Source organism: Podarcis gaigeae (genome assembly GCF_964106915.1).
Source record: "Podarcis gaigeae genome assembly, chromosome: 14".
Taxonomy (NCBI): domain Eukaryota; kingdom Metazoa; phylum Chordata; class Lepidosauria; order Squamata; family Lacertidae; genus Podarcis; species Podarcis gaigeae.
In genome coordinates, this window is record NC_139690.1 from 43,129,625 (window position 1) to 43,156,096 (window position 26,472).

Consider the following 26,472-nt stretch of genomic DNA (forward strand, 5'->3'; position numbering starts at 1 on the left):
GGGACGCGGTTGTTGATGATGATGATAATAAATGAATAAAAATCAAGAAGGCCTTGCATGAAGCTTGCAAGCTTCAGACTGGCAGGAGCCGGTTGCAAATTGTAGCATAGACATTGGGGAGGTGCTTTGGGGTTTTTTGTGGGGGGAGTTTGCTACCCTCTTTCCCAATTAACCCCCATCTCCAGGTTCCATCTCAGGGTCTGGGATGCTCCTGACCTGGCTACCTGTTCAGTGGAGTGTGGCTTATCTCCAAGCAGGTGTGTGTACAGAATTACAGAGTAGGCTCGCTCCTTCTGCATCCGGCTTCAGAACCGAGCTTTGCTAATCTCTGCTTCCCTGTGCCAACGCAGCGCCCCTCTTCTCCCTACACCCTCTGGGCATTCTTTCTCCAAAGGTTACTGAGGTGCGTATATCACAGAGGGCCAGTCCTGCCATAAGAAGGACCCTTCTGGATCAGGCCAAAGGCTCGAGTCCAGCATTCTGTTCTTACAGTGGCCAAGCAGATGCCCATGGGGAGCCCAAAGCAGGAGCCCACAGATAGATTTGATTCCATTTCATAGAGTCATCAAATTGTAGAGTTGGAAGGATCCTGAGGGTCATCTGGTGCAATGCAGGAATCTCAACTAGATCATAAATGACAGGTGGCCACCCAATTTCTGCTTAAAAACATTCAAGGAAGGAGAGTCCACCTTCCGCTGTCTAACAGCTCTTACGGTCAGAACGTTCTTCCTGATGTTGAGTCAGAATCTGATTTCTTGTTACTTGAATCCATTGGTTCCCCTCTCCCCATTTTATCCTCTCAACAACCCTGTGAGGTAGTCTACAGGCCATGAAATGTAGTGGCTTGCTCAAGGTGGCCCAGTGAATTTGTGACTAAGTGGGCACTTGAACCTTCTCCAATCCAAGTCCAATATTATTTTGTTGGTTTTCAGGTCAGTCGAAGGCCTGAATCAAATGGATATTAAATACAGTGTCAAAGTTTCCTGGTTAGAAAGGTGGAGCTCTCCGTCACTGGAGGTATTTAAACAAAGGCTTGATAACCAATCTGTCAAGGATCCTGGAATTGCAACCTGCATTATGGATTCTACACAGAGTAGATGGCTGAACAAAGTGGTAGCTTGCAACATTTTCAGACCCCATGGATTTAGGGATCCATTTATTAATGTTGTTTATCATATACAGTGGTACCTTGGTTTAAGAACAGCTTAGTTTATGAACAACTTGGATTGAAAATTCTGCAAACCCGGAAGTAGGTGTTTTGGTTTGTGAACTTTGCCTTGGAAGCAGAACATGTTGAATGTGTTCCATTTGTAAATTGAGTCCCCCGCTGCTATGGGAAAGCACACCTTGGTTTAAGAACAGACTTCCGGAATGGATTAAGTTTGTAAACCAAGGTACCACTGTATTTGTATTGTGTTAGGGCTACTGTTGTGACCTACTTTATTATTATTATTTATTTTTTATTAAATTAATTGAATTTATTTAATTCCCATACTGCCATTCATCCAAAGATCAGAGGATGGTTTACGATATAAGAACACAAAAATACATGGTTGTTGGCATCTGCCTGTCTCGAGAGACAATGGGATGCACCTCCTGGGGTAAAGCCAAATCTCTGTGTTGGCAGCTCTGAAGTGTCCTCCCTGGGGCGCAGGCCTGGGCAGTGTGTATGGGGGTCCTGGGCTGCCCAGATGACGAGACCCCCCTCTTGGTCTGGCTGATGCCGTCCACAGGAAAACAGAACAAGACGTTTGGCAACAGCTTGTCTGCAGGAGTTGCTGGAAGGAGGCATATAAGGCGCCCTCCAACTTTCACGTAACAAACAGAAACAGTACCGCCCCATAGATTGCTTAATTTAAAAGGCCATAGATTGCTTAATTAGCCAAAGGCCTGGGAGAATAGGAACGTTTTTGCCTGGCACCTAAAGAAATATAACAAAGGCCTTTTTGGGGAGAGCATTCCACAAGAGGGAGAATCCTTGGGTCAAACCATGGGGCAGTAGGTCCAAACCTGACAGTTGAAAACCAGTGAGCTAGATGAACTCCAGCTTATCGTTTTCCCTGTAGGACCAAAAATAAGGCTGCAAATCTTAAAATGCACTTCCAAGGGCCCATGGATTTCTGTATGAATGTCTTTATCTGTCAGCACGCTTAGGGCTGTGTTGTAAAGGTGGTAGCACACATTTATTAATTTATTGCATTTGTTTCTTTGATCTTCTTGGGCTGCAATCCGATATGCAGCACTATTTTTCTAGAGAAAACAAAAAAAATTCCTTCCAGTAGCACCTTAAAGACCAACTAAGTCAGTTCTTGGTATGAGCTTTCGTGTGCATGCACACTTCTTCAGATACACTGAAACAGAAGTTTCCAGACCCTTCTATATAGTGAGAAGGTGGGGAGGGGTATTAATCAGAAGGCTGGTGGGAATGGGTGATTGGCAGATAGCTGTGATGAGCCTGTTGACGACTCTTAACGACTGCAATAGGTCTTACAGGAAGAAGCAAGGGGTGAAAAGGTGAAAAATGAGAAAGAGGTGCTGGAATTCACCACGAACGCCTCCCTCCTTGTCTTAGAATGGCAATGGTGCCCACCTGACAGGTGCTGGAACTGAGTTCCAGTGAGTTCCTGCTGAAATAAAAAAGCCCTGCCTATATATATTGAAATTAGACTTGGTCTTATTTCAAAAAGTCGCCATAAGTAGTCAGGCCAGACCTTGGGCAAGAGCAGTCTGACCCTCCCCTGGTAGTCTGTTGGGTGTGGAAAGAGGGGGGGGGGCTGAGAAAAAAGGTGGGGCCCAACCAGTGTCAGCATGCAGCACTGTACAGCCTTGCCCTGCAAGGAGAGAGTCTCTTCCTTTAAATTCCTAGGAGTTTATCTCCGTGAAGACCTTACTTGGAAAATCAATACAACCCAGGTGGTTAAGAAAGCCCAACAGAGACTCCATCTCCTCAGAGTCTTGCGGAAGAACGCTGTCAATCAACATTTGATGATCTCCTTCTACTGGTCCACAATAGAAAGTGTCCTTTCATACTGCATCATGGTGTGGTATGCTGGTTTGACATCATCTGATAGGAAGTGCCTACAGAGGGTGGTGAATACAGCATAAGATATTATGGGTTGTCCCGAGAATCCGCTGGATGAAATAGTTGAAGAACGTTGCCTCAGGAGTGTGAGGAAAATTCTCAGGGATGATTCACACCCTGGCCGGCACTTTCTGGATCTCCTGCCCTTGGACAGAAGATATAGAGGCATGATTAGTTGCACCAACAGGGTAAAGAACAGCTTCTATCTGTGAGCTGTTAGGCTGCTGAATGAAAAGATAACAACAGGGCAACTGACTTTTGGGTTGGGTGGGTGTGCGTCACTAAACGAGGGGAATTAAGACTAAGAGAGCTGAGTGGGGGGTGCTCGTGTAATCTCACTGTATACAAGTTGTACAAGTGACAATAAAGTACCGTTTTTTTGCTCTACAAGACTCACTTTTTCCCTCCTTAAAAGTAAGGGGAAATGTGTGTGCGTCTTATGGGGCGAATGCAGGCTGCACAGCTATCCCAGAAGCCAGAACAGCAAGAGGGGTCGCTGCTTTCACTGTGCAGTGATCTCTCTTGCTGTTCTGGCTTCTGGGATTCAGAATATTTTTTTTTCTTGTTTCCTCCTCCAAAAACTAGGTGCTGGTGCATCTTACAGAGCGAAAAATACGGTATTTCAATTTCAATATTTCAATTTCAATACTTGCCTACTCAAAAAGTAAGTCCCACTGGGTTCAGTGAGACTTACTCCCAGGTTAAGTAGGTATGGGATTTTACCCTTAAGCCTTTTGCATTACAAGCCGCAGCCTTCAAGGGTCAGCCTGAAGCGAGGGGCAGACTTCAAAGAAACTGGATCCGGCCTCCATACTTGTGCTTCCTTCCCTCTCCCTTTGCCTTCCCAGCCATGAGCACATCCGGTTCTCTCCTATGGGCGGTCGACATCTTCGGCCGCGTCTACACGCTCTCCACTGCCGGCCAGTACTGGGAACTCTGCAGAGATGGGGAGCTGGAGTTCAAGAGGGTTTCTGCCGTCAAGCAGTGCTGTTGGGGAATTGCGTGCGACCACCAGGTCTACGTTTACATCCACTCCAACGACGTCCCCATCCGGTACCAGGAAGAAACCTACGAGAATCAGGTATGCAAAGGAAAGGGCTGAGCCCACAATAGAAGCCGGCGGTTAAAGCTAAGAAGGGCCCGGCTGGATGTGACCCAAACCCTGTCTATTCCAGCATCCTGTGACCAGTCAGAGAGTCAGCGCAGTGTAGTGGTTAAGAGCGATGGACTCGTAATCTGGTGAACCGGGTTCGCTTCCACACTCCTCCACATGCAGCTGCTGGGTGGCCTTGGGCCAGTCACACTTCTCTGAAGTCTCTCAGCCCCACTCCCCTCACAGAGTGTTTGTTGTGGGGGAGGAAGGGAAAAGAGAATGTTAGCCGCTTTGAGACTCCTTCGGGTAATGATAAAGCGGGATATCAAATCCAAACTCTTATTCTTCTCCTCTGGGAAGCCCAAAAGCATGAGGGCAATAAGCCTGTTGCTTCCCAGCAGAATTAGGTGGACCCACCATGTAAATATTACTATCTTCAGTAAAGTAGGCTAGTTTCCACACACCCACTGTTACTCACGCTATTCTTCTCTGTCCTCTGTCCAAACAATGCATTATCAGAGTTCAAGGACACATTCCAGCCAGGCAGAAACATTCAAGTAGGGTCAGTGGATCTGGAGATGCCTGCCCTATATCTAACAGAGCTTCTCATTCATGCTTTGTCCCGTACAGTAACATCTGAGTGCAGAATGCGTTGGGTTTTAATTTGGCATTCCTTCAATGTTTTCCTGTTGTTGTTGTTTTTTGCAGTTTGTCTTTAAGTGCTATTTGAAAGTTTATCAGAAAACCACAGGCAGCCTTGCGTAAATATGGTATCTATAGTGGGTTTCCTCCCTGGGTGTAGATCCACCCTTATATAATTTTGGAGTCTTCACTCAAGCTTTTACTTTTAAAGGCCTGTTCAGTTTGTGCGCATATATCCTGGAAATCTGTTGGCTGACTAATGGGGTACTTTTTATTTTTTTATTGTTATTTCTTAAATTTATATATTCATCTCAGGGTGGTTCACAAGAAAAAAATTCAGGATAAAAGCACAAATAAATAGTTAAAACAGAAACAAAGCAAAACAATACCCCCCCAAAAAAAACAATTTTAAAAGGCTGTGGAATATTAATCAGCCAATGGTCTGGTTGAAGAGGAATGTTTTCCCCTAGTGCCTAAAAATGTTTAATGAAGGTGCCAGGCGAACCTTCCTGGAGTATATCTTTGCAATCCACAAATGGGGAGCCACTGCAAAAAAGGCCCAGTCTTGTGATGCCATCCTCCACACCTCACATGGAGGAGGCACACAAAGGAGGACCTCATATGATAATTGCAGAATCCGGGTTGGTTTATATGGGGAGAGGAGGTCCTTGAAGTATTGCAGTCCTGAGCCGTTCAACTTGTTCAGCTGAACAAATGATTTCTTAATTGATTTAATCTGTTGAATATTGGAGCCCCAAAATGTACTCTCCAGGCAGAGGCAATCAAAGTCAAACATCTGTGGCCCTCCAGATGTCGCTGGACTACAACTCCCATCGTCCGTTAGCCGTTAGCCACACCAGCAGAGGACAATGGGATTTGTAGTCCAGCAACGCCTGGGGACCTGAGATTAAGAGAGTACAATATGTGATTGTTTTCTTGTTCACTCCCTGGCAGCGCTGGAATCCTGTGATTGGCTTCTGCGAGAAGTTATTGCCCAGTGACCGCTGGCAGTGGAGCGATGTGAGTGGGCTGAAGCATCAGATGCTCGAAAGCTTTGAGTTGCCGTCGCCTCACTGGGAATGGGAAGCTGACTGGTATGTGGATGAAAATTTTGGAGGGGACCCCACAGAGAAAGGGGTAGGTGCAAAATATCGAAAAGGGGTCCACGTCCTCTTGCGAGGAGGGAGGGAGGGAGCAATGTTGAAGGGGAGGGGTTACTGTCTTGCTTCCAGAATACATTGCTGCATTCATACTTGCTACCCAGGGGGCGTTGAGCTGGGGCTGCTATTTGTAGTAGAAAGCAGGGACCACTAGGTCAAAGGCCTTCAGGGCATCTCCAAAGGCTAGGTTTACCCAGGAACTCTGAGTGTACAAGCAAGCAGCCTTATGTTGACTCAGCAGTTGCACTGCTATATAGGCGCCTATTGGATAGTGTCTGTGACGTCATGGCAAGGTTGTTTCTCCTAGTACTACTTATTCCATTTTGGGAATATTACAGCTACCATTCCAGTTATCTTTTCTTGTAACCCTTCTGCACTCTTTTTATGCTGATGCTGGAGCGCAATCAAATTAACAACTGATTAACCCTCCAGTCGCTGGAATGGTGGGTGTTGGAATCCAACAGCACCGGGAGGTCCTTAGATTTGGGTAGCAACAGATGGCTCGTTAGCTTTAGTAGACAAATTTAATAAATAATAACAAAAAGATTCTCGTACCTGCAAATCGTATTGATGTCAAGCAACCTTCATTATGGTGTTATTCTTCTTGCAATAGTTCTGTGCATTGCGGTTATTAATAGATAAAATGTGCAGAGCTTGTTAACTGCGGTTGTTTGGAAGTTGCACTGATTTCAGAGGGACTTGCCCCTTATGAAGTATAGCGAGTAGTCTGTCTCCACTGATTTAAGTGGGGTTTACACCCAAGTGTGCATGTCTAGGATTGTAGCCTTAGAGGACAGGCCACAAAAATTGTGTCCGTGGACATCATTGTGGCCACCAACATCACCTAGGAGGCCAACGAAAGGTATCAGTAAATATCCTCTTCAAAATCTGCAGTGCACAAGAGACTATTTGGTCTCAGCTGCTGCCCAGTTCACCTTTGCCCTGACTGGGCCTATCCTATGTTGAAGCTGTCATGCTACGTCAGCTGTTTTGTGACTGGCACCCACAGCACCGGGCTTTGACCCACCAGGCCAAAGCTATTGTCGCCCCTTGCCTTAGGCAGCGGTTCTCAACCTGAGGGTCCCCAGATGTTGTTGAACTACAACTCCCATCATTCCTGAGCTCTGGCCTTGCTAGCTAGGGGTGATGGGAGTTGTAGTTCAACAACATCTAGGGACCCACGGGTTGAGAAAGCTGCCTTAGAGGGATAGTATTGCTATTGCAGGGGTTATTCTTTGTAAGTGTTAGAAGCCCAGCTTCAACATCAGGGAGCCTCTCCTTAGCCCAGTTTATGTGCAAACCGGCGCTCGTGGTTTGCTTGGCAGGCTCCTAGTAAACCATGGTTTGTTCTTACCATCATGATTTGCCAGGAGATAGACAAACCATAAGCAGTGGTTCACATGTAATGGCAAGTCAACCTCTAGTTTATTTCCTCTCTGGGCGGCACTGAAGTTAAGAGCAGTGGAGGAGCAAAGTGCAAGCTCACTTTAAACCCTAGTTTACTTTAACCTATCATTTAAAACCGGAACCTTTTTTCAGAACAAAAGAAGTGTCTTCAGTTTTGGGCAATCTTCCCAGGGCCACGGGCCACCGTTGTGCAGGGTGGGCAATGGGTATATTTTTTTCCTTTGTACAGTACGCATTGACTCGCACACTCCTCTCTGTCCTCCATCCAGGCAAGGAAGAGGAATGATCAGAGTTGAAGGGCAAATTCCAGCCAGGCAAAACATACTCAAGGACAGTGCAAAGTCAAGCTAGTGAAGGGTGTTGGCCTGGGGAGAAAGTGTAGGCTGGACAGAGGGCCAGATAGCGAGACTTGGATGGCCACATGTGCAGCCCAAGCCTGAAGTTCCTGGTCCCTGATTGAATGTGTCACGAGAACCAGGCTAGGTTGATTAGTGGTTCTTATTAGGCTGGGCAGGCAATTGGATCGCAACATGCTTTAGCTGAGATTCCTACATTGCAGGGGGTTGAACTAGATGACCCACGGGGTCCCTTCCAACTCTACAATTCTGTGATTATGTATTGGTGGATTAAAAGCTGCTTTGTAAGAGCAGCGTTGCTAATTTTGCCAGAGGTTGGTGCTTAGTTCGTGCCTAGAGTAATATTGAGCTTTTTTTTTTCTGGCAAACTCAATACTTGACAAAAATATTTTTCTGATTGCTCTCTCCCCCTTCCTTCTTTTTCCCTTTTTCCTTTTTCAGGGCTGGACATACGCTATAGATTTCCCAGCCACCTATACCAAAGACAAGAGGTGGAATTCCTGTGTGCGACGGAGGCGGTGGATTCGGTACCGGAGATACAAGTCGCGAGATACATGGGCAAAGGTGTCTCTCCCCCTTCCCCCTCCCCCCCCAACATCCATTTTTCAAATTTGCAGTGTGTCTGGCGGTGGTCAGGGTTGGCTCAAGGCCTTTCGCAGTGGCTATGCTGCACAACCTAAGATCAAACCCCGGATTCCTTGCAGCAGGGCCTTTTCAGTGGTGTCCACCTGATTGTGTTGATGCCAGGCAAAGGTGATTTTATTCTTCCAGGCTCTTGGGGGATGCTGTTTCCGGGTTTTTCCTTTGCCTTCCATCTAGGTTGAGGCATTTAGTGTTTCTGAACTGCCCTGCGAGTTTTGGCAGAAAGCATATATTTTTAAAATTTAACGTCACAACCAGTGGGACTTGCAACAAGATGTTTTGGTGCGGAGGATTCCAGCAACTTCACCTCTAATCCATCCTTTAATTCCATTCACATCCATTACATTTACCCCTGCATCCCATTGGCCGATTTTGTAGTGACATGCCCCCCCCCCCTCAGGGAAGGATAGTTGTAATATTATTTACCGTATTTTTCGCTCTATAAGATGCACCAGACCATAAGACGCACCTAGTTTTTGGAGGAGGAAAACAAGAAAAAAATATTCTGAATTTCGGAAGCCAGAACAACAAGAGGGATCGCTGCGCAGTGAAAGCAGCGATCCCGCTTGCTGTTCTGGCTTCTGGGATAGCTGCGCAGCCTGCATTCGCTCCATAAGACGCACACACATTTCCCCTTCATTTTTAGGAGGGAAAAAGTGAGTCTTATAGGTCAAAAAATACAGTATATTATTTTTCAACCTTGGGACCCCATATGTTGTTAGAGGGCATATTGTAACGCCAACTGCAAGCAATTTCTAAATGAGCAGCTCTTAATAAGAAACTAAGTTCACCTGGGAAGAATGTTGACTCTGTACCAACAGGAAAGTAATTCAAAGCATGTTTTCTGCTCTTGCTGCTGTAGATTCCATCCCAACAGGATCCCACACAGTTGCCGGATCCTTTCAATGATCTTTCCGTCGGAGGATGGGAGATTACAGACGAGCCAGTGGGAAGGTTGTCAGTCTGGGCCGTGTCTTTGCAAGGAAAGGTAACACCTATTTGCCTTCGGGATTCTTGCATATGGCAAAAGAGTGTTGGTCCATCAGCCGGTCTATATCAGGAATGCAGAAGGCTCTAGCCAGTGCTGGCCTTACTCAGTGTAGACCCATTGAAACTAATGAACACAACTCATTTTAGGTTCATTAATTTCAGTGTGTCTTCTTTTGAGTTGGAGTAGTATTAGATACAATGTAGAACAGTTTTTCCCAATATTTGGGTCTCCATTTGTTTTCAGACTACAATTCCCATAATCTCTGACCACTGGTCTTGCTAGCTAGGGATGATGGGAGTTGTAGTCCAAAAACAGCTGGTGAAACACTGATCTAGAACCTTTTTCATCCCCAAGAGGTACATACCCATGAGGGCAACTTTGCAGCGGTAGCCTCTGGCAGGCAGGGGCAGGCAGAATACTTTAAATACATTTTTGTTTTATTTTTTAAATTGCAGGTGTTATTTGCCGCTCTGGGCTCCCATTTGGGAGGAAGGGCACAGTGGAAATTTATATAAAATATAAAATTAAATAGACAAACATATAAACTCAACAGTTGCCATTCCTGAAGGCTACACGTTTCCCCCTCACTTCAGGTCTGGTACAGGGAAGACATCTGCCATCACAATCCGGAAGGTTCTTCGTGGTCTTTAATTGCTACCCCTGCCGAAGCCGTCCAGATCAGCTGCGGGCCGTACGACCTTCTCTGGGGAACTCTTTGGGAAGGGCAGGCGATGGTGAGGGAAGGGATTGACAGGAACAAGCCTCAAGGTAAGCTCCGTTTTGTGGGAATGTTCAGGGTGTCAGGAGAGGATATATCCTAACTTGCTCCAGCAAGTTCCTTTACTTAGCAGAGTTCATATTCCCCTTCTCACGCACAGCAGAAAACTCATTGCAAACTCGTGTGAGTTTCTTAAGACAATACACAATTCAAGCTGGCTTGTCCAGATTGAAATGTGTTCTCATATTTTCCTGGTAAGACCCCTTGAATCCCTCCTAAAATAATAAAGACAGCACAGTCTTAAGGTAAAGGTAAAGGGACCCCTGACCATTAGGTCCAGTCGTGACTGACTCTGGGGTTGCGGCACTCATCTTGCTTTATTGGCCGAGGGAGCCAGCGTACAGCTTCCGGGTCATTTGGCCAGCATGACTAAGCCGCTTCTGGCGAACCAGAGCAGCGCACAGAAACACCGTTTTCCTTCCCGCCAGAGCGGTACCTATTTATCTACTTGCACTTTGATGTGCTTTCGAACTGCTAGGTTGGCAGGAGCAGGGACCGAGCAACGGGAGCTCACCCCGTCTCGGGGATTTGAACCGCCAACCTTCTGATCGGCAAGTCCTAGGCTCTGTGGTTTAACCCACAGCACCACCCAGCACAGTCTTATTCATAAGCAATAAAAAGAAAGTTTACTCACGATCAGGCAGAGCACAGTGTGATCCCTGAAGGCTTAAAGTTACAAGCATATACAAACAGGTTTACCCCATATGTGAGTTGACTTAGTGGCTGCAGTTAGCAGTCCGGGAAGTTCGCAGGACGAAAGGAAGGTGGAAAATAAGAGAGAGTGGCAGCATGCCTTGTCCTTTTACCAAGTCTGGAAAGGTCACGCCTACCCACTAGTCACATGCGAGGAAGGATGCGAGGAACAGGAAGTTTTGACTGGCTGGACCAAACATCCCCTTGCATGTCCACTCTAGCAAAACAAGGAATGTTGTATTTGACTGCTCCCAGTGGATTACATCCCACACATTTGCATTCACGGGAGGCTTTTGACCGTGACCTTCAAGTGCTGAACTGTTTAGGATCAGGTGACCTAAAGGCTGTAGCAGCGTTCGTTGCTCACCTGGCTTCCCAGCACCACACATCTGTCAGTTACTGGGAGGGTGAGGAGACAATCAGGTGCTCCGTTGCTGCGCATGAACCTTGCCAAGTTCCCTGCCGCCTCACCCTCCCGGTGCCATCTGCTTTTAAGTCCATAGCTTAAGATCTGCTTCAGAGACCCTGATTAGGTGCTCTCTTGGAAAGACAGTCTGCCTGGGGAACAGGGCCTTTTTGCTGGTGGCTCCAATGTTGTGGTATTTAATCCCACGCCAAATGAGGCAGGCACCATCCATCGGTAGCTCCAAAGAGGCCTTTAAAACCCACGGACTGAGGTGTAGAAACAATAGTTTGCTCTGGGTTTTGTGTGCTTAACTTATGACGGGTTATTGTTGCCTTTGTGCCAGCTTATTACTATGATTATGAAGGAGATGTCTTTAAGCGGTTTTGATTTGCAGGTGTTTATTTTATTTTGTTAAGTTTATATCCTGCCCTTCTTCCCAAGGGAGCACAAGGTTCACATTTTGTTGATGGTTTGATGTGTATTTTGTATCCCTTGCTTTCCAAAGCGCGTTTTTCTTGAAGGCATAAATTTACAAAGTAAAAAGTAAATAAAAGCATCATATTTTTCTTCTTGTTTGGGACTGAACTAGGGTTTCAAATTGTTCTCTTGCTTTTTCCTCTGACAGGAATTTCTTGGACGATTGTGGAGCCTCCAGTCCCAGAGAATGGAATCTTACATGTGTCAGTGGGTGTGAATGTTGTTTGGGCAGTTACCAAAGACCGAAAAGTAAGAAGCTTTGAGACACAATTGCGGTTTAAGGTTTCCTTTCATTTAGTGCTGGCTATGTTTCTAGTCCTCGTGACAGAAGAGAGGAATTGAAAACAACAATTTAGGATAACAGTCAGCCACTCTCCATCACCCAAGGCAGGATCTTTGTACCTTAAAAAATTGTCCTGTCCCCTATTCCACTTTTAAAAAGACTGGGGAATCTTCATTATGTGTTGCTGTGATTTATTAATCCAGTTCCCTTGGTTTCCTGGGAAAAGGAAATAATTGTTAAAACACTCCGGCAATTCTAACTCTTTGTGGGGAACGGGGGTCTCCTAACATCTCTCAGCACCCTTAACAAACTACAGTTCCCAGGATTTTGTGGGAAAGCCATGACTTTTTAAAGTGGTATGATTACTCCCTTAAATGCGTATTGCAAACAGAGCCCGTTGCCATTTTCTGTGTAACCTATAAAGTAATTCAGGAATGTGAGTATTGCTACCCTGCATAATTTATTCCAGTTTCAGAGTTTGATTGGGGAGGGGAACAGAGTTGGTAGACAAATCCGGAGCCACCAAGCAGTAATTTGGATATTCTCCCCTCAGGTCTGGTTCAGAAGAGGTGTGAACTCTCACAATCCTTGCGGCACCAGCTGGATCGAGATGGTTGGCGAGATGGTGATGGTAAACGTCGGCTTGAATGACCAGGTGAGGCTCCCTTGAAGACAGGCATAGGCAAACTCTGACCCTCCAGATGTTTGGGACTACAATTCCCATCATCCCTCACCACTGGTCATGTTAGCTAGGGATGATGGGAATTGTAGTCCCAAACATCTGGAGGGCTGGCGGTTGCCTATGCCTGCTTTAGAAGCAGCAGAGTAGGTATCCAAGCAGGTCTGGAACATTAGCCCCATTGGAAGTTGAACCAGGCCTGCAAAAAGAAAAAAAGAAAAAAACTTTGAACCCGTTCATAGGATTGACTCTTCTACAACTGAACCGGGATGAGCAGAACCGTAGCTCACTGGCAGAACACAAGCCTTGCATCTCAGGTTAAAAGGATGAGGTTGTAGGTGGTTGGGTGTGTAGGAAAAACAATCCCCTCAACTTAGTTTAGGATTAAAATCTGTAGAGATTTTATTCAAAGCATTTGCTAAGGAGAGGTCAGAGGTTTCATTAATCTGGTTTATTTCTATTTTATTTTTAATTATCTTTGCATTTTCTATTTTACATATCATCTTTTGGGGTACCTGTCAAATCAAACATTTTTCTCGGCCTGAGTCTCCTGTTTTAATTGCTGCGTGGTTTTAATGGGATCGTTTCACTGTGTATTTTAATTGTGGTTGTTTATATTTCAGTGTTCAAATGGGGCTGTTTTATTCCATGTTTTGGTTTTGTATTCTGATTACGGCTGCTTTGTTTTCATGCTCACATTTTCATACCTGCAAACTGCTTTGAAGCTTATTTTGGCATTAGGCAGTACATAAATATATCAGATAAATAAATATTATTGTGTCAAATAATAAAGTTGCTCTTACTTGCTACAGCGCAATGCCTGGGAGCCACTTCTTTTGTGATGTCAGCCACAAGGGAGTTGATCATCTATTTTTCTTACTCTCACACATATTTCTGCTTTATCTTCTCTCTCCCTCCCTGTCTAGGTCTGGGGGATCAGCTGTGAGGACAGAGCCGTTTATTTCCGCCAAGGCGTCACCCCAAGTGAGCTGAGTGGGAAAACGTGGAAAGCGATTGTTTGCAGCCGAGATAGTGACCGATCGCAGACTGGCAGCTCAACAAGTCTCCTCAGGTAACTTAGAAACCCTGAGAATGTGCTTTTAACAACAACGAAAACCATAATCTTCTACTACAGTGGTACCTTGGGTTACAGACGCTTCAGGTTACAGACGCTTCAGGTTACAGACTCTGCTAACCCAGAAATAGTACCTCGGGTTAAGAACTTTGCTTCAGGATGAGAACAGAAATCACATGGCGGCAGCGGGAGGCCCCATTAGCTAAAGTGGTCCCTCAGGTTAAGAACACTTTCAGGTTAAGAACGCACCTTCAGAACGAATTAAGCTCATAACCCAAGGTACCACTGTATATATAATTGGCTTGGCAAGCTTGTTACTGAATGATAACGGGCTTGGATCCGGTGCAATCTCTTTCTCTTCTCCCTTTCCCCAAGTGCTGGCTGTTTCTTCACGGATGACATCAAGGAACAAACCAACTCCATCTTCCGAAGTGATGGAGACCTCCCGTCTGATATTGAGGCACCTCTGGTTCTGGAAAACGTTTGCCTGCCTGGGTGTGCAGCAGGCGACAACAAGCCCCCGCAGGCCCCGGAATCGGACGCAGGCCCAGCTGTGAATCTTGTCCCATCCCCTCTTGACGAAGCCAACCCTGCGGTGGATAAAGGATTGGCGGATGTCCCAGAAGCACCTGCCTTGGGTCCAGAGTCTCAACCCGCCGAATTGCAGTGGACAAACATTGACCTGAAGGAGGCCAAGAAACCAGCTGCGGCCTCTGCAAGCGCCTCGGCTGAGGCATCCAGCCTGTCCTCTTTTGGCACGTTGTCCGTTGGCATAGAGGATCATTTGGAGGCCGACGAACATCCGTTGTGGGCCTGGGTCTGTGGTGGAGGCTGCTTTGTGGATTCACACAGCTCCCTCAAGTGGTTCACGATGCAGTCAGGTGGGGGAGATTTCCAGTGTTTGAACCATCTCCATGTCCCCTTCTGAATGTGTAACACTTCCCCTATGGTCCTTCCTTCCCATTGATCCAGCCCTGTAAGATCCCACTTTTAAATCTCTATCCTTTGGTCACAGACTTAACGTTGAGACACACCTAAGTTTCATGTGCAGCGGTGTCTGGTAAACCTGTGTCTGGCCTGTACTACTTAAGACGGCAGGTGGGAATTCACAGGACTGTTCAGTACAAAATATTTCAGTATACAAGGAAAACTATCCAGATGTTTCTGGAGATGGATTCTAGGCAACCTGCTAGTGTGGTCTTCTTTTCTTTTTGTGAAGGAATATTGAACCCTCACAAGTGGCCTGAAATTGTATAGTGCAGACATGGGTCTGCTGTCTCAATTATTTATAAGAGCTAGCCCTGAAGCCTGGACAAGTCTCTATGAGTAAGGCTGAGCCCTTTCCCTCAGATTTGCAAGACTCCTGGCATTTGTGCGGCTATCTCTTTGCTTTAAGTTAGCCTTCTCCAGAGTTGAGTCCCTTGATGATGTTGGACTACAGCTCCCATCATCCCTGATAGTTAGGCATGGTGGTAGAGGCTGATGGGAGTTGTAGTCCAGCAACATCTGGAGCTGGGATCAGCAAACTTTTTCAGCAGGGGGCCGGTCCACTGTCCCTCAGATCTTGTGGGGGGCCGGACTATATTTAGGGGGGGGAGAATGAACAAATTCCTATGCCCCACAAATAACCCTTTTTAAATAAAAGCACACATTCTACTCATGTAAAAACACGTTGATTCCCAGACCATCCACAGGATTTAGAAGGCAATTGAGCCGGATCCGGCCCCCAGGCCTTAGTTTGCCTGCCCATGATCTGGAGAAACAACACAGTGGCTTCTGATAAAACATAGTGCTATGTTTTTTCTCTTCATCCTAGTAATTGGTCTTGGAACCCTACCTCAAACTTTGGTACCTATTTTGGGCAATGAAGTTTGTGTGTGGCGGTGGGATGTACGATGTTGCCTCACATCCATGCCAAACATATAAAGCACTTGGCTTCCCCTAGAGAATCCTGGGAACTGTAGTTTACCTCTCAGGTACCTACAGTTCCTGGTACCTTTCACAGACTACAGTTCCCAGAAACCCATGTGCTTTCTCGGTGGTCCATCTAGCTCCATATTGTCTACACTGACAGGCAGCAGCTCTCCTGGGTTTCTGATAGGGAATATTGCCAGCTGTACCTGGCCATTGAACCTGGGACCTCCTGCATGCAGGGCAGTTGCTCTAACATTGAGGTGCTCTCCTTCCCCAGGTGGAAGCAGTTGCTTACCTGTCTAAGCCAGTGTTGTCTCTCCTGACTTCTGGTGGCTCTCCAGGGCCTCAGGCAGAAGTTTTCACATCACCAACTTCCCAGTCCTTTTTGAACCAAAAGTGACAGGGATTGAACTTGAGGCCTTCTGGGTGTTCTGTTGCCTAGTCCTTAATTATGTGCTCCTCCTTTTCTGCCGTAGCCTTATCCTCTTCCGGGCAGTCCCTCTCTCTCTCCATCACCCCCGCACAGACTGCCGTGTGGCGGAAGCAGATCTTTCAGCAGCTCACGGAAAGGACTCGGCGGGAGGTGGAGAACTTCCGACACTACGAACAGGCTGTCGAGCAGGTAAGCGTGGAGAGGGGCTGCCATCTTGTCCTGCATTTTGACCTTCAAAATGAGCAAGCTAAGGGACTCTGAAGGACCTCGGAGATGAGCTGAAAACTCTCCAAACTACATTTTTCATGCAGTTTTGACATTATGTATTAAGAGCTTTATGGCTAAGTTCCTAATACAGTGGTACCTCTGGATGCGAACGGGATCCGTTCTGAGCCCCGTTCGCATCCTGAAGCGAATGTAACACGCGTGTGCGCGGGTCGCGTTTGGCCGCTTCCACGCATGCGTGCAACGTCATTTTGAGCGTCTGCGCATGCGCAAGCGGCGAAACCCAGAAGTAACGCGTTCCGTTACTTCCGGGTCGCCGCAGAGCACAACCCGGAAACGCTTAACCTGAAGCGTATTCATCCTGAGGTATGACTGTAACAGTACAGTGGTACCTCAGGTTACAGATGCTTCAGGTTACAGACTCCGCTAACCCAGAAATAGTACCTCGGGTTAAGAACTTTGCTTGAGGATGAGAACAGAAATCGTGCGGTGGCAGTGGGAGGCCCCATTAACTAAAGTGGTACCTCCGGTTAAGAACAGTTTCAGGTTAAGAACGGACCTCCAGAACGAATTAGGTTCTTAACCCGAGGTACCACTGTAGTAAACATGACTATACCACTATACCTCTGTTATGGGGACATGTCTTGGAGGAGGGGAGAAGCAGGTAGAAGTCCCTTTAGGGCCAGAAAAAAATGGATTGGAGGCCACATGAGGTTCTAGGACCTATGTGTTTGCCACCCCTATCATACAGAGTGAGGCCAGGGGGGGATCAGGTTCCATGCCTCAAGATGCTTACAACCTACAATTCTGACAATGGGTGCGTCGAAAGGAATTTGACCTGTCTAACCTACTTTTAAAGTTGTGTAAGTCGATCACTATCACCACATCCTGTAGCAAGAAATTCCATCGTTCAAGAGCATAAATAAGTACTTTTGTCTGGAACCTTCCACCCAGCAGCTTCGCTGGATGGCCCCAGAGAAGGGGGGGAAATCTCTGTCTGCTTTCTCTGCACAACCACCATAGTATAACCTTCTGCCCGCTACTGTCTGTAGTAGAGAGAAGGAGCAATGGAGGGAAGGGGAGCAGAGGTATTTGGCCCCCTTGTGGTCTTCACCTAAATGCTGTTGTTGGGTGGTGTTATTGCTGTTTAGTTGTGACCCCCTGGACCAGAGCACACCAGGCACTCCTGTCTTCCACTGCCTCTCGCAGTTTGGTCAAACTCACGCTGGTAGCTTCGAGAACACTATCCAACAATCTCATCCTCTGTCGTCCCCTTCTCCTTGTGCCCTCCATCTTTCCCAACATCAGGGTCTTTTCCAGGGAGTCTTCTCTTCTCATGAGGTGGCCAAAGTATTGGAGCCTCAGCTTCAGGATCTGTCCTTCCAGTGAGCACTCAGGGCTGATTTCCTTCAGAATGGAGAGGTTTGGGGTAGTTGTGGTTTTATTCCATTGCATTGCATTAATTTCATTTCATTTCATTTTTGCCTCTCCAGTCTGTCTGGGTCAAAACTGGAACCTTGCAGTGGTGGAGAAGCTGGAAGCCCTACAGATGGGTTGATGTGCGGGTGGCCCTTGAGCAGTTCACCGGGAACGACGGCACACGGGACAGCATCCTCTTCATCTATTACATGCACTACGAGGAGAAGAAGGTACTGGCGCACAGCCATATTCTCTCTAGAGAAGCCACACCGAGCTCTCTGCGCCGTGTCCGTATTTTATGCACTGATTTGCTTTGTAAATTTATAACGCGATGTGAGATGGGTTTCCCACCCACCCCAGAAAACTTTTCAGTACTTTCCATTTCTGTGAAAGTGTCCGAAAAATGCGTTGTTTGCTTCATATAATTAATGAGCAGCATAATAAGCAGATGCAATACCATTCAAATGGGTCATTTACCAAATTCTTAATTTCTCCTCCATGAAGCATTCGCGCCTATATAACATATACAGTGGTACCTCTGGTTGCGAACGAGATCCGTTCTGGAGGCCCGTTCGCAACCTGAAAAGATCACAGCCCATGTCTGCACGTGCGTGGATCGCAATTCGCCGCTTCTGTGCATGCGCATGACGTCATTTTGCGCATCTGTGCATGCGTGAGTGGCAAAACCCGGAAGTAACCCTTTCCGGTACTTCTGGGTCACCGCAGGACGCAACCTGAGAATGCACAACCTGAAGCAAACATAACATGAGGTATGACTGTATATGAATATCTCTTCCATTGTGCTAAAATTAGCATTTAGCATTTTTAAGTACAGTTGTACATTGGAAGTTGAAAGGAATCCGTTCCAGAAGTCCGTTCGACTTCCAAAATGTTCAGAAACCAAAGCATGGCTTCTGATTGGCTGCAGGAAGCTCCTGCAGCCAATCGGGGGCCCCATCGGACATTCGACTTCCAAAAAAAGTTCGGAAACCAGAATAGTCACTTCAAGTTTTTGGTCTTTTGTGAGCTGAAACGTTCGGCAACTGAACCGTTCGAAATCCAAGGTACGACTGTATATGACAAAACTGTTTGGAAAGGGGAGGATACTTTTATTTCTAATTACCCAAATACATGTTGGAGTACAAGGCACCATCTTAGATGATGGCCTCCTATGTGAGGAACGTGGGAATGTGCCTTATACTGGCAGATTCCTGACCATAGGCCCATCTAGTTCAGTATTATCTACACTGGCAGGCAGTGGCTCCCCAAGATTCCAGACTGCAGACTTTTCCAGCCCTACCTGGAGATGCCACAGACTGAACCTGGGACCTTCTGTGTGCAGAGCAGGTGCTCTACCACTGAGCGAGGACTCTTCACCCAGTGCTTTCCACCAGATTCTTTAAAAATTCCCAGATTCAGTTGTTATTACCGTATTTTTCGCTCTATAGGAAGCACTTTTCCCCTTCCAAAAATTAAGGGGAAATGTGTGTGCGTCCTATGGAGCGACTCCTTGGCTTCAGCGATAGCAACACGAAGCCTCCAAAGCGCAGAGGGAGCGCTCCCTCCGTGCTCCAGAGGCTACGTGTTGCTTTTGCTGAAGCTTGGAGAGCGAGAGGGGTCGGTATGCACTGACCCCTCTCACTCTCCAGGCTTCAGAGATAGCCGCCTGAAGCCTTTGGAGCGCAACAGGAACTCGCGCTGCGCTCCAAAGGCTTCGGGTTCCTTTTGCTGAAGCCAGGAGAGCAAGACTCTCCCGGCTTCAGCAGAGAGGGAGAGCCGTGCAGCGCCCCTTCACCCAAGCGGGAGGAGAAATGGAAGGGGCTCCATCTCTCCTGCCGCTTCGCTGAAGGGGCGCTGAGCAGAGAGGGGGAGAATTTTTTTTCCTTGTTCTCCCCCTCTAAAACAAGGTGCGTCCTATGGTCGGGTAAATGCGCTCCTCAGTTTAAAAAAGCTTGTATATTGTGTGTGTTTTTTTTGTGTGTGTGTGTTTTCCCAGTACATCCATGTGTTCCTCAATGAAGTCACCATCCTGGTTGAGATCCTGAACGAGGCCAAACATTCTTTCGCTCTGTATACGCCGGAAAAAACCAAGCAGCGCTGGCCCATCCGACTAGCAGCTGCCACCGAACAGGAGATGCACGACTGGGTGAGCTCAAAGACCAAATGCATGCTGAAATCAACAGGGCGTGTTTTGAAATTCATCCCTTGTGTATAAGATTCCAGTATTGTCTTTTTTTAAAAAAAGCTCCCATCTGCACTATACATTTAAAGCAGTCTGATACCACTTTATCACTCATGGCTTCCCTCAGAAAATCCCAAGAAACGTAGTTCAGTGAGGCTGTTGAGAGGTGTTTAGACCTTTCGTTCCCACAATTCCCAGAGTTCTCTGGGGAAAGGGATAGACTGTTAAATCATTCTGAGAACTTTACAGTTCCCAGTAGTTTAGCCATCCATCCCTCTTCCCCAGGAAACTCTGGGAATTGCGGCTCTGTGAGGGGGAATAGGGGGTCTCCTAACAACTCACAGCACCCTTAGCAAACTACGCTTCCCCTGATTCTTTAGGCAAAGCCATGACTGATAACATAGTAAAAAGGTAAAGGGAGCCCTGACCATTAGGTCCAGTCGTGGCCGACTCTGGGGTTGCAGCACTCATCTCGCTTTATTGGCCGAGGGAGCTGACGTACAGCTTCCAGGTCATGTGGCCAGCATGACTAAACTGCTTCGGGGGAACCAGAGCAGCACACGGAAACGCCGTTTACCTTCCTGCCAGAGTGGTACCTGTTTTTCTACTTTCACTGGTGTGCTTTCGAACTGCTAGGTTGGCAGGAGCAGGGACCATGCAACAGGAGCTCACCCTGTCGCAGGGATTCGAATCGCCGACCTTCTGATTGGCAAGTCCTAGGCTCTGTGGTTTAACCCACAGCGCCACCTGCGTCCCGATAACATAGTAGGATGCTTTAAATCAGGGGTGTCCAAATTCTGAGAGACTGCGATCGACTCCCACTATAAATAAACTGGCAGTGATTTACACATTTTATTGACCAGCGTTGTTGAGCTTTTTCTGGTTGGACAGGCCTGCTTTAAATGTATAGTGTCATATCTGGATTCGTATTTTAAAGGAGCTGCAATGCTCAAACTGCTCGTGTTCCCTGTGACTAAATGTTTCCTCCTGTCGTGCCTCCCAGCTGGCTCTCCTGAGCATGTCCTGCTGCGAAAGCCGGCAGATCCAGGGCCCCCCCTCCCATCAGGCCATCTGGTCCGTGACCTGCAAAGGGGACATCTTCGCTAGTGAGCCAAGTCCTGACATGGAGGCAGCAACACACCCAACGCCATGTGACCAAATGTAAGAAAGCTCTAATAAGTCTCCTTTGCTAATGGATTATATGTGTGGCTGCAAATTTGCCATTTTTTGCCAGGTTTGGGGGGCGGGGATCAAACATGGAAATTTCGATTGACCAGCAGAGGACAGGCCCAAACCTGTTCCAACAAACTCAGAGGTCTCTACTGGGGTTGTTTCCTAGCCAGTTTAAGGGCTCTCTCACTCTCCTTAGCCTACCTTACAGGTTGTTTTACGGCTATTGAGGGAACCAGGTGTGCTTCCCCGAACTCGTTGGAGGAGGGATGGGCTAAAATTGCAAAAATAAAATTTTAAAAATGTTTGTTTATAGAATAGGTGGATTGGTTTCAGTGGTTCTCAACCTGTGAGTCCCCAGATGTTGTTGGACTACAACTCCCATCATCCCTGAGCTCTGGCCTTGCTAGCTAGTGGCGATGGGAGTTGTAGTCCAACAGTATCTGGGAACCCACAGGTTGAGAAAGGCTGGTTTAGATGGTTCTGTATCCTAGGGGAATGCTGACCAGATTTTTTTTGTCCTGCAGGTTCTGGCGCCAGATAGGTGGACATCTCCGAATGATTGAATGCAATAGCCGCGGCATAGTCTGGGGCGTGGGGTATGACCACACCGCCTGGGTTTACACCGGTGGATATGGAGGAAGTTTCTTCTCAGGTAAGAAATATATTTTCATTTTGACCTCTGTACTTCCAGGGGGCCCTAGATGGCGCCCCTGGGTGGGACATCCCACCTGCCAATGACCCGGCATTATAATTGACAGGTGGGATATCTTACTATATAATAATATCTGCCATCATGGCAACCAAGTCACATGTGCAGCAACCCTTTGCAATTCAGGAATCTCTACTAGATCATACATGACAGAGGGCCGTCCAACTTCTGCTGAAAAACCTCCAAGGAAGGAGAGTCCATCACCTCCCAAGGGAGCCCGTCCCACTGTCAAGCAGCTCTTAGTGTCGAAAAGTTCTTCCTGACGTTTAGTCAGAATCTCCTTTCTTGGAGCTTGGAGCCACTGTTTTGGGTCTACCCTCCTGAAAACAATCTTGCTCCGTCCTACATGAGACAGCCCTTGAGATATTTGAAGATGGCTATCATAGCTCCTCTCAATCTGCACTTTCCCAGGCTAAACATACCCAAGTCCCACAACCATTCCTCATAAGGCTTGGTTTCCAGACCCTTTATGAATTGCTTCCCATAAAATATCACAGTAAAGGTAAAGGACCCCTGACAGCCATGACTGATAACATAGTAAAAAGGTAAAGGGACCCCTGACAGTTAAGTCCAGTCGTGGACGACTCTGGGGTTGCGGCACTCATCTCGCTATACAGGCCAAGGGAGCCGGCGTTTGTCCGCAGACAGTTTTCCTGGGTCATGTGGCCAACATGACTAAGCCGCTTCTGGCAAACCAGAGCAGCGCACAGAAACACTGTTTACCTTTCCGCCGTAGCAGAACCTATTTATCGCCTTGCACTTTGGTAGCAATAAAAACAATTCCATATGTAGAAACAATTTCAAATCTAATACAGATACAGACTGGTATTATACACAGTATTATATTTTGTGTGTGTGTATTTATAGACACACACATGCATATACATTCATGCACATTCCTGTATAAATTAAGGGAAGGATATCACTATTTAAAATGGGAAATGGATGTACAATATTAGGGTGTGATTAATGGTCTGGGTCTTGTAGGTCTAGCAAGCAGCGCAGATAACATTTACTCGCAGTCGGATGTGAAGTGTGTCTACATTTACGAGAATCAGCGGTGGAATCCTGTCACTGGATACAGCAGCAGGTACAGTGCAGGGTACCGAGGGGCAAACTTCAGAGTGACTCTCTTGGGGGACGTCCATTGGAGTCTACTGGTCTTACTTAGCTGACACTATTCGGTTTTTTAGTTGTCATTTTTAACAGCAAGCAAGCAACCATTTCTATTTGTTCTGCCCACTAGCGTCAAAACCTGGTTTTGATTCTGGATTGCGGTCCTTGCAAGATGACTTGCCCACATCTGTGTGCGTTGAACATTTCTTCTTCTTCTTCTTCTTCTTCTTTTTCTTCTTCTTAATTTGTTTATTTATACCCCGCCCATCTGGCTGGGTTTCCCCAGCCGCTCTGGGCGGCTCCCAACAGTATATTAAATACACGATAAAACATCCATCAAACATTAAATGCTTCCTTAAACAGGGCTGCCTTCAGATGTCTTCTAAAAGTCAGATAGTTGTTTATTTCCTTGACATCTGATGGGAGGACATTCCACAGGGTGGGCGTCACTCCTGAGAAGGCCCTCTGCCTGGTTCCCTGTAGCTTTTCTTCTTGCAGTGAGGGAACCGCCAGAAGGCCCTCAGCGCTGGACCTCAAAGTCTGGGCTGAATGATGGGGGTGGAGACGCTCCTTCAGGTATACTGGGCCGAGGCCATTGAGGGCTTTAGAGGTCAACACCAACACTTTGAATTGTGCTTGGAAATGTACTGGGAGCCAATGTAGGTCTTTCAGGACCTTTCAAACTCTTAGGTCTGATAGTTCACCAAGCTTGGGAGGCCTAGGAAGTTCTCTGCACTGTGTAAATACTAGATTTCACCACTTGAGGGTGTATTTGCCCAAAACTTTTAGTATGGGTACCGGGACCAGGTGGTTGGGTGGAAGAAAGCATGCCTAGGACTCGCTTTGTGAAACTGCACGGCTCAATTTTGTTGTCAAGACAAACAAATCTTCTGCTTATATATTTGTCAAGAAATGTAACTTCATTCATTTTGGCATAGCCACCTTGAATACCAACTTGGGAGAAAGGCAAAATGGACTTTGCCAAAATGGCAAAATTAACTGAGAAGCTCAGGAATCAAGAAGACAAGGAATTTAAAAAAGAATGGGAAATGTTTATACAAAATCATTGTAAACAGGTCAAAACATTAGCAGGATTTTAAATACACTTGTAACAACGTATAGATAACTTAGGAAGATGGAAAATTGGAGAAGTACTGATATGCAGTTGAAAATAGAATTAAAAGGACCCATGGAAGGGATGTGGGGGTGTCAGGAGATTCAGAGTAATCTCGATATTTGGATTTTGTACTGTTGTATGTTTATATCTTTGAAAATCAATAAAAAAGATGATTTGTTTTTTTAAAAACCACCAACATAATCTGTGCCTAGTTTTCAAACGATAGGAAGGTCTTAGACTGCTGGCAGAAGGATGATAATAATCATAATAATTTATTACTTATACCCCACCCATCTGGCTGGGCCTCCCAGCCACTCTGGGCGGCTTCTAACAGAATATTGAAAACACAATAAAACATCAAAGATAGTGAGGGAGGCAATTCCTCTTTTGGGAGGGAATTCCACAATCTTGGGGCTGCCACCGAAAAGGCTCTGTCTCATGTCACTACCAACTGTGCCTCGGATGTTGATGAAACCGAGAGAAGGTGGGCTTGGAACTATGTTTCGTGCAAGAACTCTCATTGGTGACCTTGAAATTGACCTCCTTCATTTTCCTGCCATGTAATGTAAGGGAGGGCCTGGATTCCAGCTCTGAAAATCACACTGGGAAATAGCAGAGGAGCAGAAGGGAGCCCAGAAGCTCAAGCACCGCTAAACCGTGGTTGGATGTTACACGTGGACCCAACTCAGCAGAATCTCAAAGGCTGCTCCCTAATACAGTCATACCTCATGTTGCGTCCGCTTCATGTTGTGTCTTTTCATGTTACGTCCCGCAGCAACCCGGAAGTACCGGAACGGGTTACTTCCGGGTTTTGCCGCATGCGCAGAAGCGCTAAATTGCGCCGAGCGCCTGCGCAGATACAACACTTCGAGTTGCGGGCATTTCATGTTACGGCCGGGCCCCCAGAACGGATCCCAGCCATAACACGAGGCACCACTGTACGCTGTTATGAAAGGAAGGCATTTCTGGTGTGAAGTGGGGTTTTTTAGTCTGCAACACACAGGACTGAACTCCACTGAGCAGAGTGGGACTTAACTAACTGAGTCAGCACACAGAAGACCAGGCACTGAGCGTCCTGTGTGTGTTTTGCCTTACAGGGGCCTCCCCACGGATCGGTATATGTGGAGCGATGCCTCCGGCTTGCAGGAGTGTACGAAGACCAACACCAAGCCCCCGTCGCCACAATGGTCTTGGGTAAGCCAACTGGACCTTTCTGGACATTGCCCTGTTGCAAGGATGAACTGACTTGCAGCAACAGATTTTCTAGAGTTGCATCCCTCCCTGCCCCAGCTAGGTGCCTTTGGACAAGTCGCAAGTCTGTACGCCCTGTACGGAGTCAGACGATTGATCCACCTAGCTCAGTATTGTCTACACTGACTGGCAGCAGCTCTCCAGGGCTTCAGGCAGCGTAGTCTCTCCCTTCCATATCTGGCGATGCTGGGGATTGAACCCAGGACTTCCTGCATCCAAGGCAGATTCTCTACCACTGAGCTACAGCCAGGGAAGGTTCATAGAACCATAGAATTTTCGAGCTGGAAGGGACTCTCAGCTATAGCATCCATGAGAGATGGCCACCTCTGCTTAAAAACCTCCAAGGAAGGAGATTCCCCCATCTCTTTGTGAGAGTCTGTTCCACTGTCGAACAGCTCTTACTGATATTTCGTTCGACTCTCCTTTCTTGTAACTTGAATCCATTAGTTCGGGTCCCACCGCTCTATTTGCTGCCTACTGCAATTTCGAAAAGGATATTGGAAAATCCTGTGTGACAACTAGTTTTTTCCTAGTTTTTTTTTTCTGTTTTGCACTGGGGAGTTTTTCGTTTGGGGCTGTATGGATAGGATCGGTGTGAGAACCCTTGGCTGTTGGTGTAGAACTGCCTTGGCCCACCCCCTCACCTGTTCCCACCTCCCATTTTTTTAATTTCCCACAATTCCCCCCAAAGGACCCAACCATAGCTTTGCTCCAGGTCATTGTGGTGACTTTAACCTGGATGAGTGGCTTTCCAGACCCAACTGCTGCTACTGGAGGAAGCCACCAGGGGGCACCCTGCTAGGAGCGTTCTCAAAATTTATGTTGCCGGTCCTGGATAGGGATTAGATTTCTTCTCCTTCTGAATTCTTGACTCTCTCTCCACTCAATCCAGGTTTCTGACTGGTACATCGATTTTAGCGTTTCGGGTGGCACTGATCGGGAAGGGTGGCAATACGCAGCTGACTTTCCAGCGTAAGGCTGATTGTTTTCTTTACTACTGCTAAAGGGTTTGGCTTGCATAAGTTACCTCCCCTGTCTCTGCTCTGAAGTGTGAGCATGAAGTCTTAAGAATGGCAACAGGAGCAGAAGCTTTTGAGAAAAACACAGGAAAAAAAAAATTGGTTGTACATCCAAGGTTACTTCCACACCATACATCTAAAAAGTTCTTA

The 26,472-nt window shown here is 46.8% G+C and overlaps 1 protein-coding gene and 1 long non-coding RNA gene across 2 annotated transcripts in view; one reads left to right on the top strand and one right to left on the bottom strand.

The window, feature by feature from the left end:
- TECPR1 (tectonin beta-propeller repeat containing 1) overlaps window positions 1-26,472 on the top strand; it is a 38,519-nt gene that overhangs the window by 748 nt on the left and 11,299 nt on the right. The window contains exons 2-18 of the mRNA XM_083711327.1: window positions 3,931-4,163; window positions 5,772-5,954; window positions 8,182-8,304; window positions 9,245-9,370; window positions 9,967-10,141; window positions 11,876-11,976; window positions 12,564-12,665; window positions 13,616-13,761; window positions 14,140-14,645; window positions 16,155-16,300; window positions 17,830-17,985; window positions 19,752-19,901; window positions 20,941-21,098; window positions 21,635-21,762; window positions 22,807-22,909; window positions 25,150-25,246; window positions 26,196-26,275. Of these exons, the coding sequence (XP_083567453.1) occupies window positions 3,933-4,163; window positions 5,772-5,954; window positions 8,182-8,304; window positions 9,245-9,370; window positions 9,967-10,141; window positions 11,876-11,976; window positions 12,564-12,665; window positions 13,616-13,761; window positions 14,140-14,645; window positions 16,155-16,300; window positions 17,830-17,985; window positions 19,752-19,901; window positions 20,941-21,098; window positions 21,635-21,762; window positions 22,807-22,909; window positions 25,150-25,246; window positions 26,196-26,275 (2,711 nt within the window). The 5' untranslated portion in view covers window positions 3,931-3,932. The remainder of the gene's footprint in view (window positions 1-3,930; window positions 4,164-5,771; window positions 5,955-8,181; window positions 8,305-9,244; window positions 9,371-9,966; window positions 10,142-11,875; window positions 11,977-12,563; window positions 12,666-13,615; window positions 13,762-14,139; window positions 14,646-16,154; window positions 16,301-17,829; window positions 17,986-19,751; window positions 19,902-20,940; window positions 21,099-21,634; window positions 21,763-22,806; window positions 22,910-25,149; window positions 25,247-26,195; window positions 26,276-26,472) is intronic.
- The window catches only part of LOC310831412, a 149,583-nt gene continuing 136,912 nt past the window's right edge, over window positions 13,802-26,472 (bottom strand). Inside the window, exon 2 of the long non-coding RNA XR_014557864.1 lies at window positions 13,802-13,916. This is a non-coding gene — a long non-coding RNA (uncharacterized lncRNA). The remainder of the gene's footprint in view (window positions 13,917-26,472) is intronic.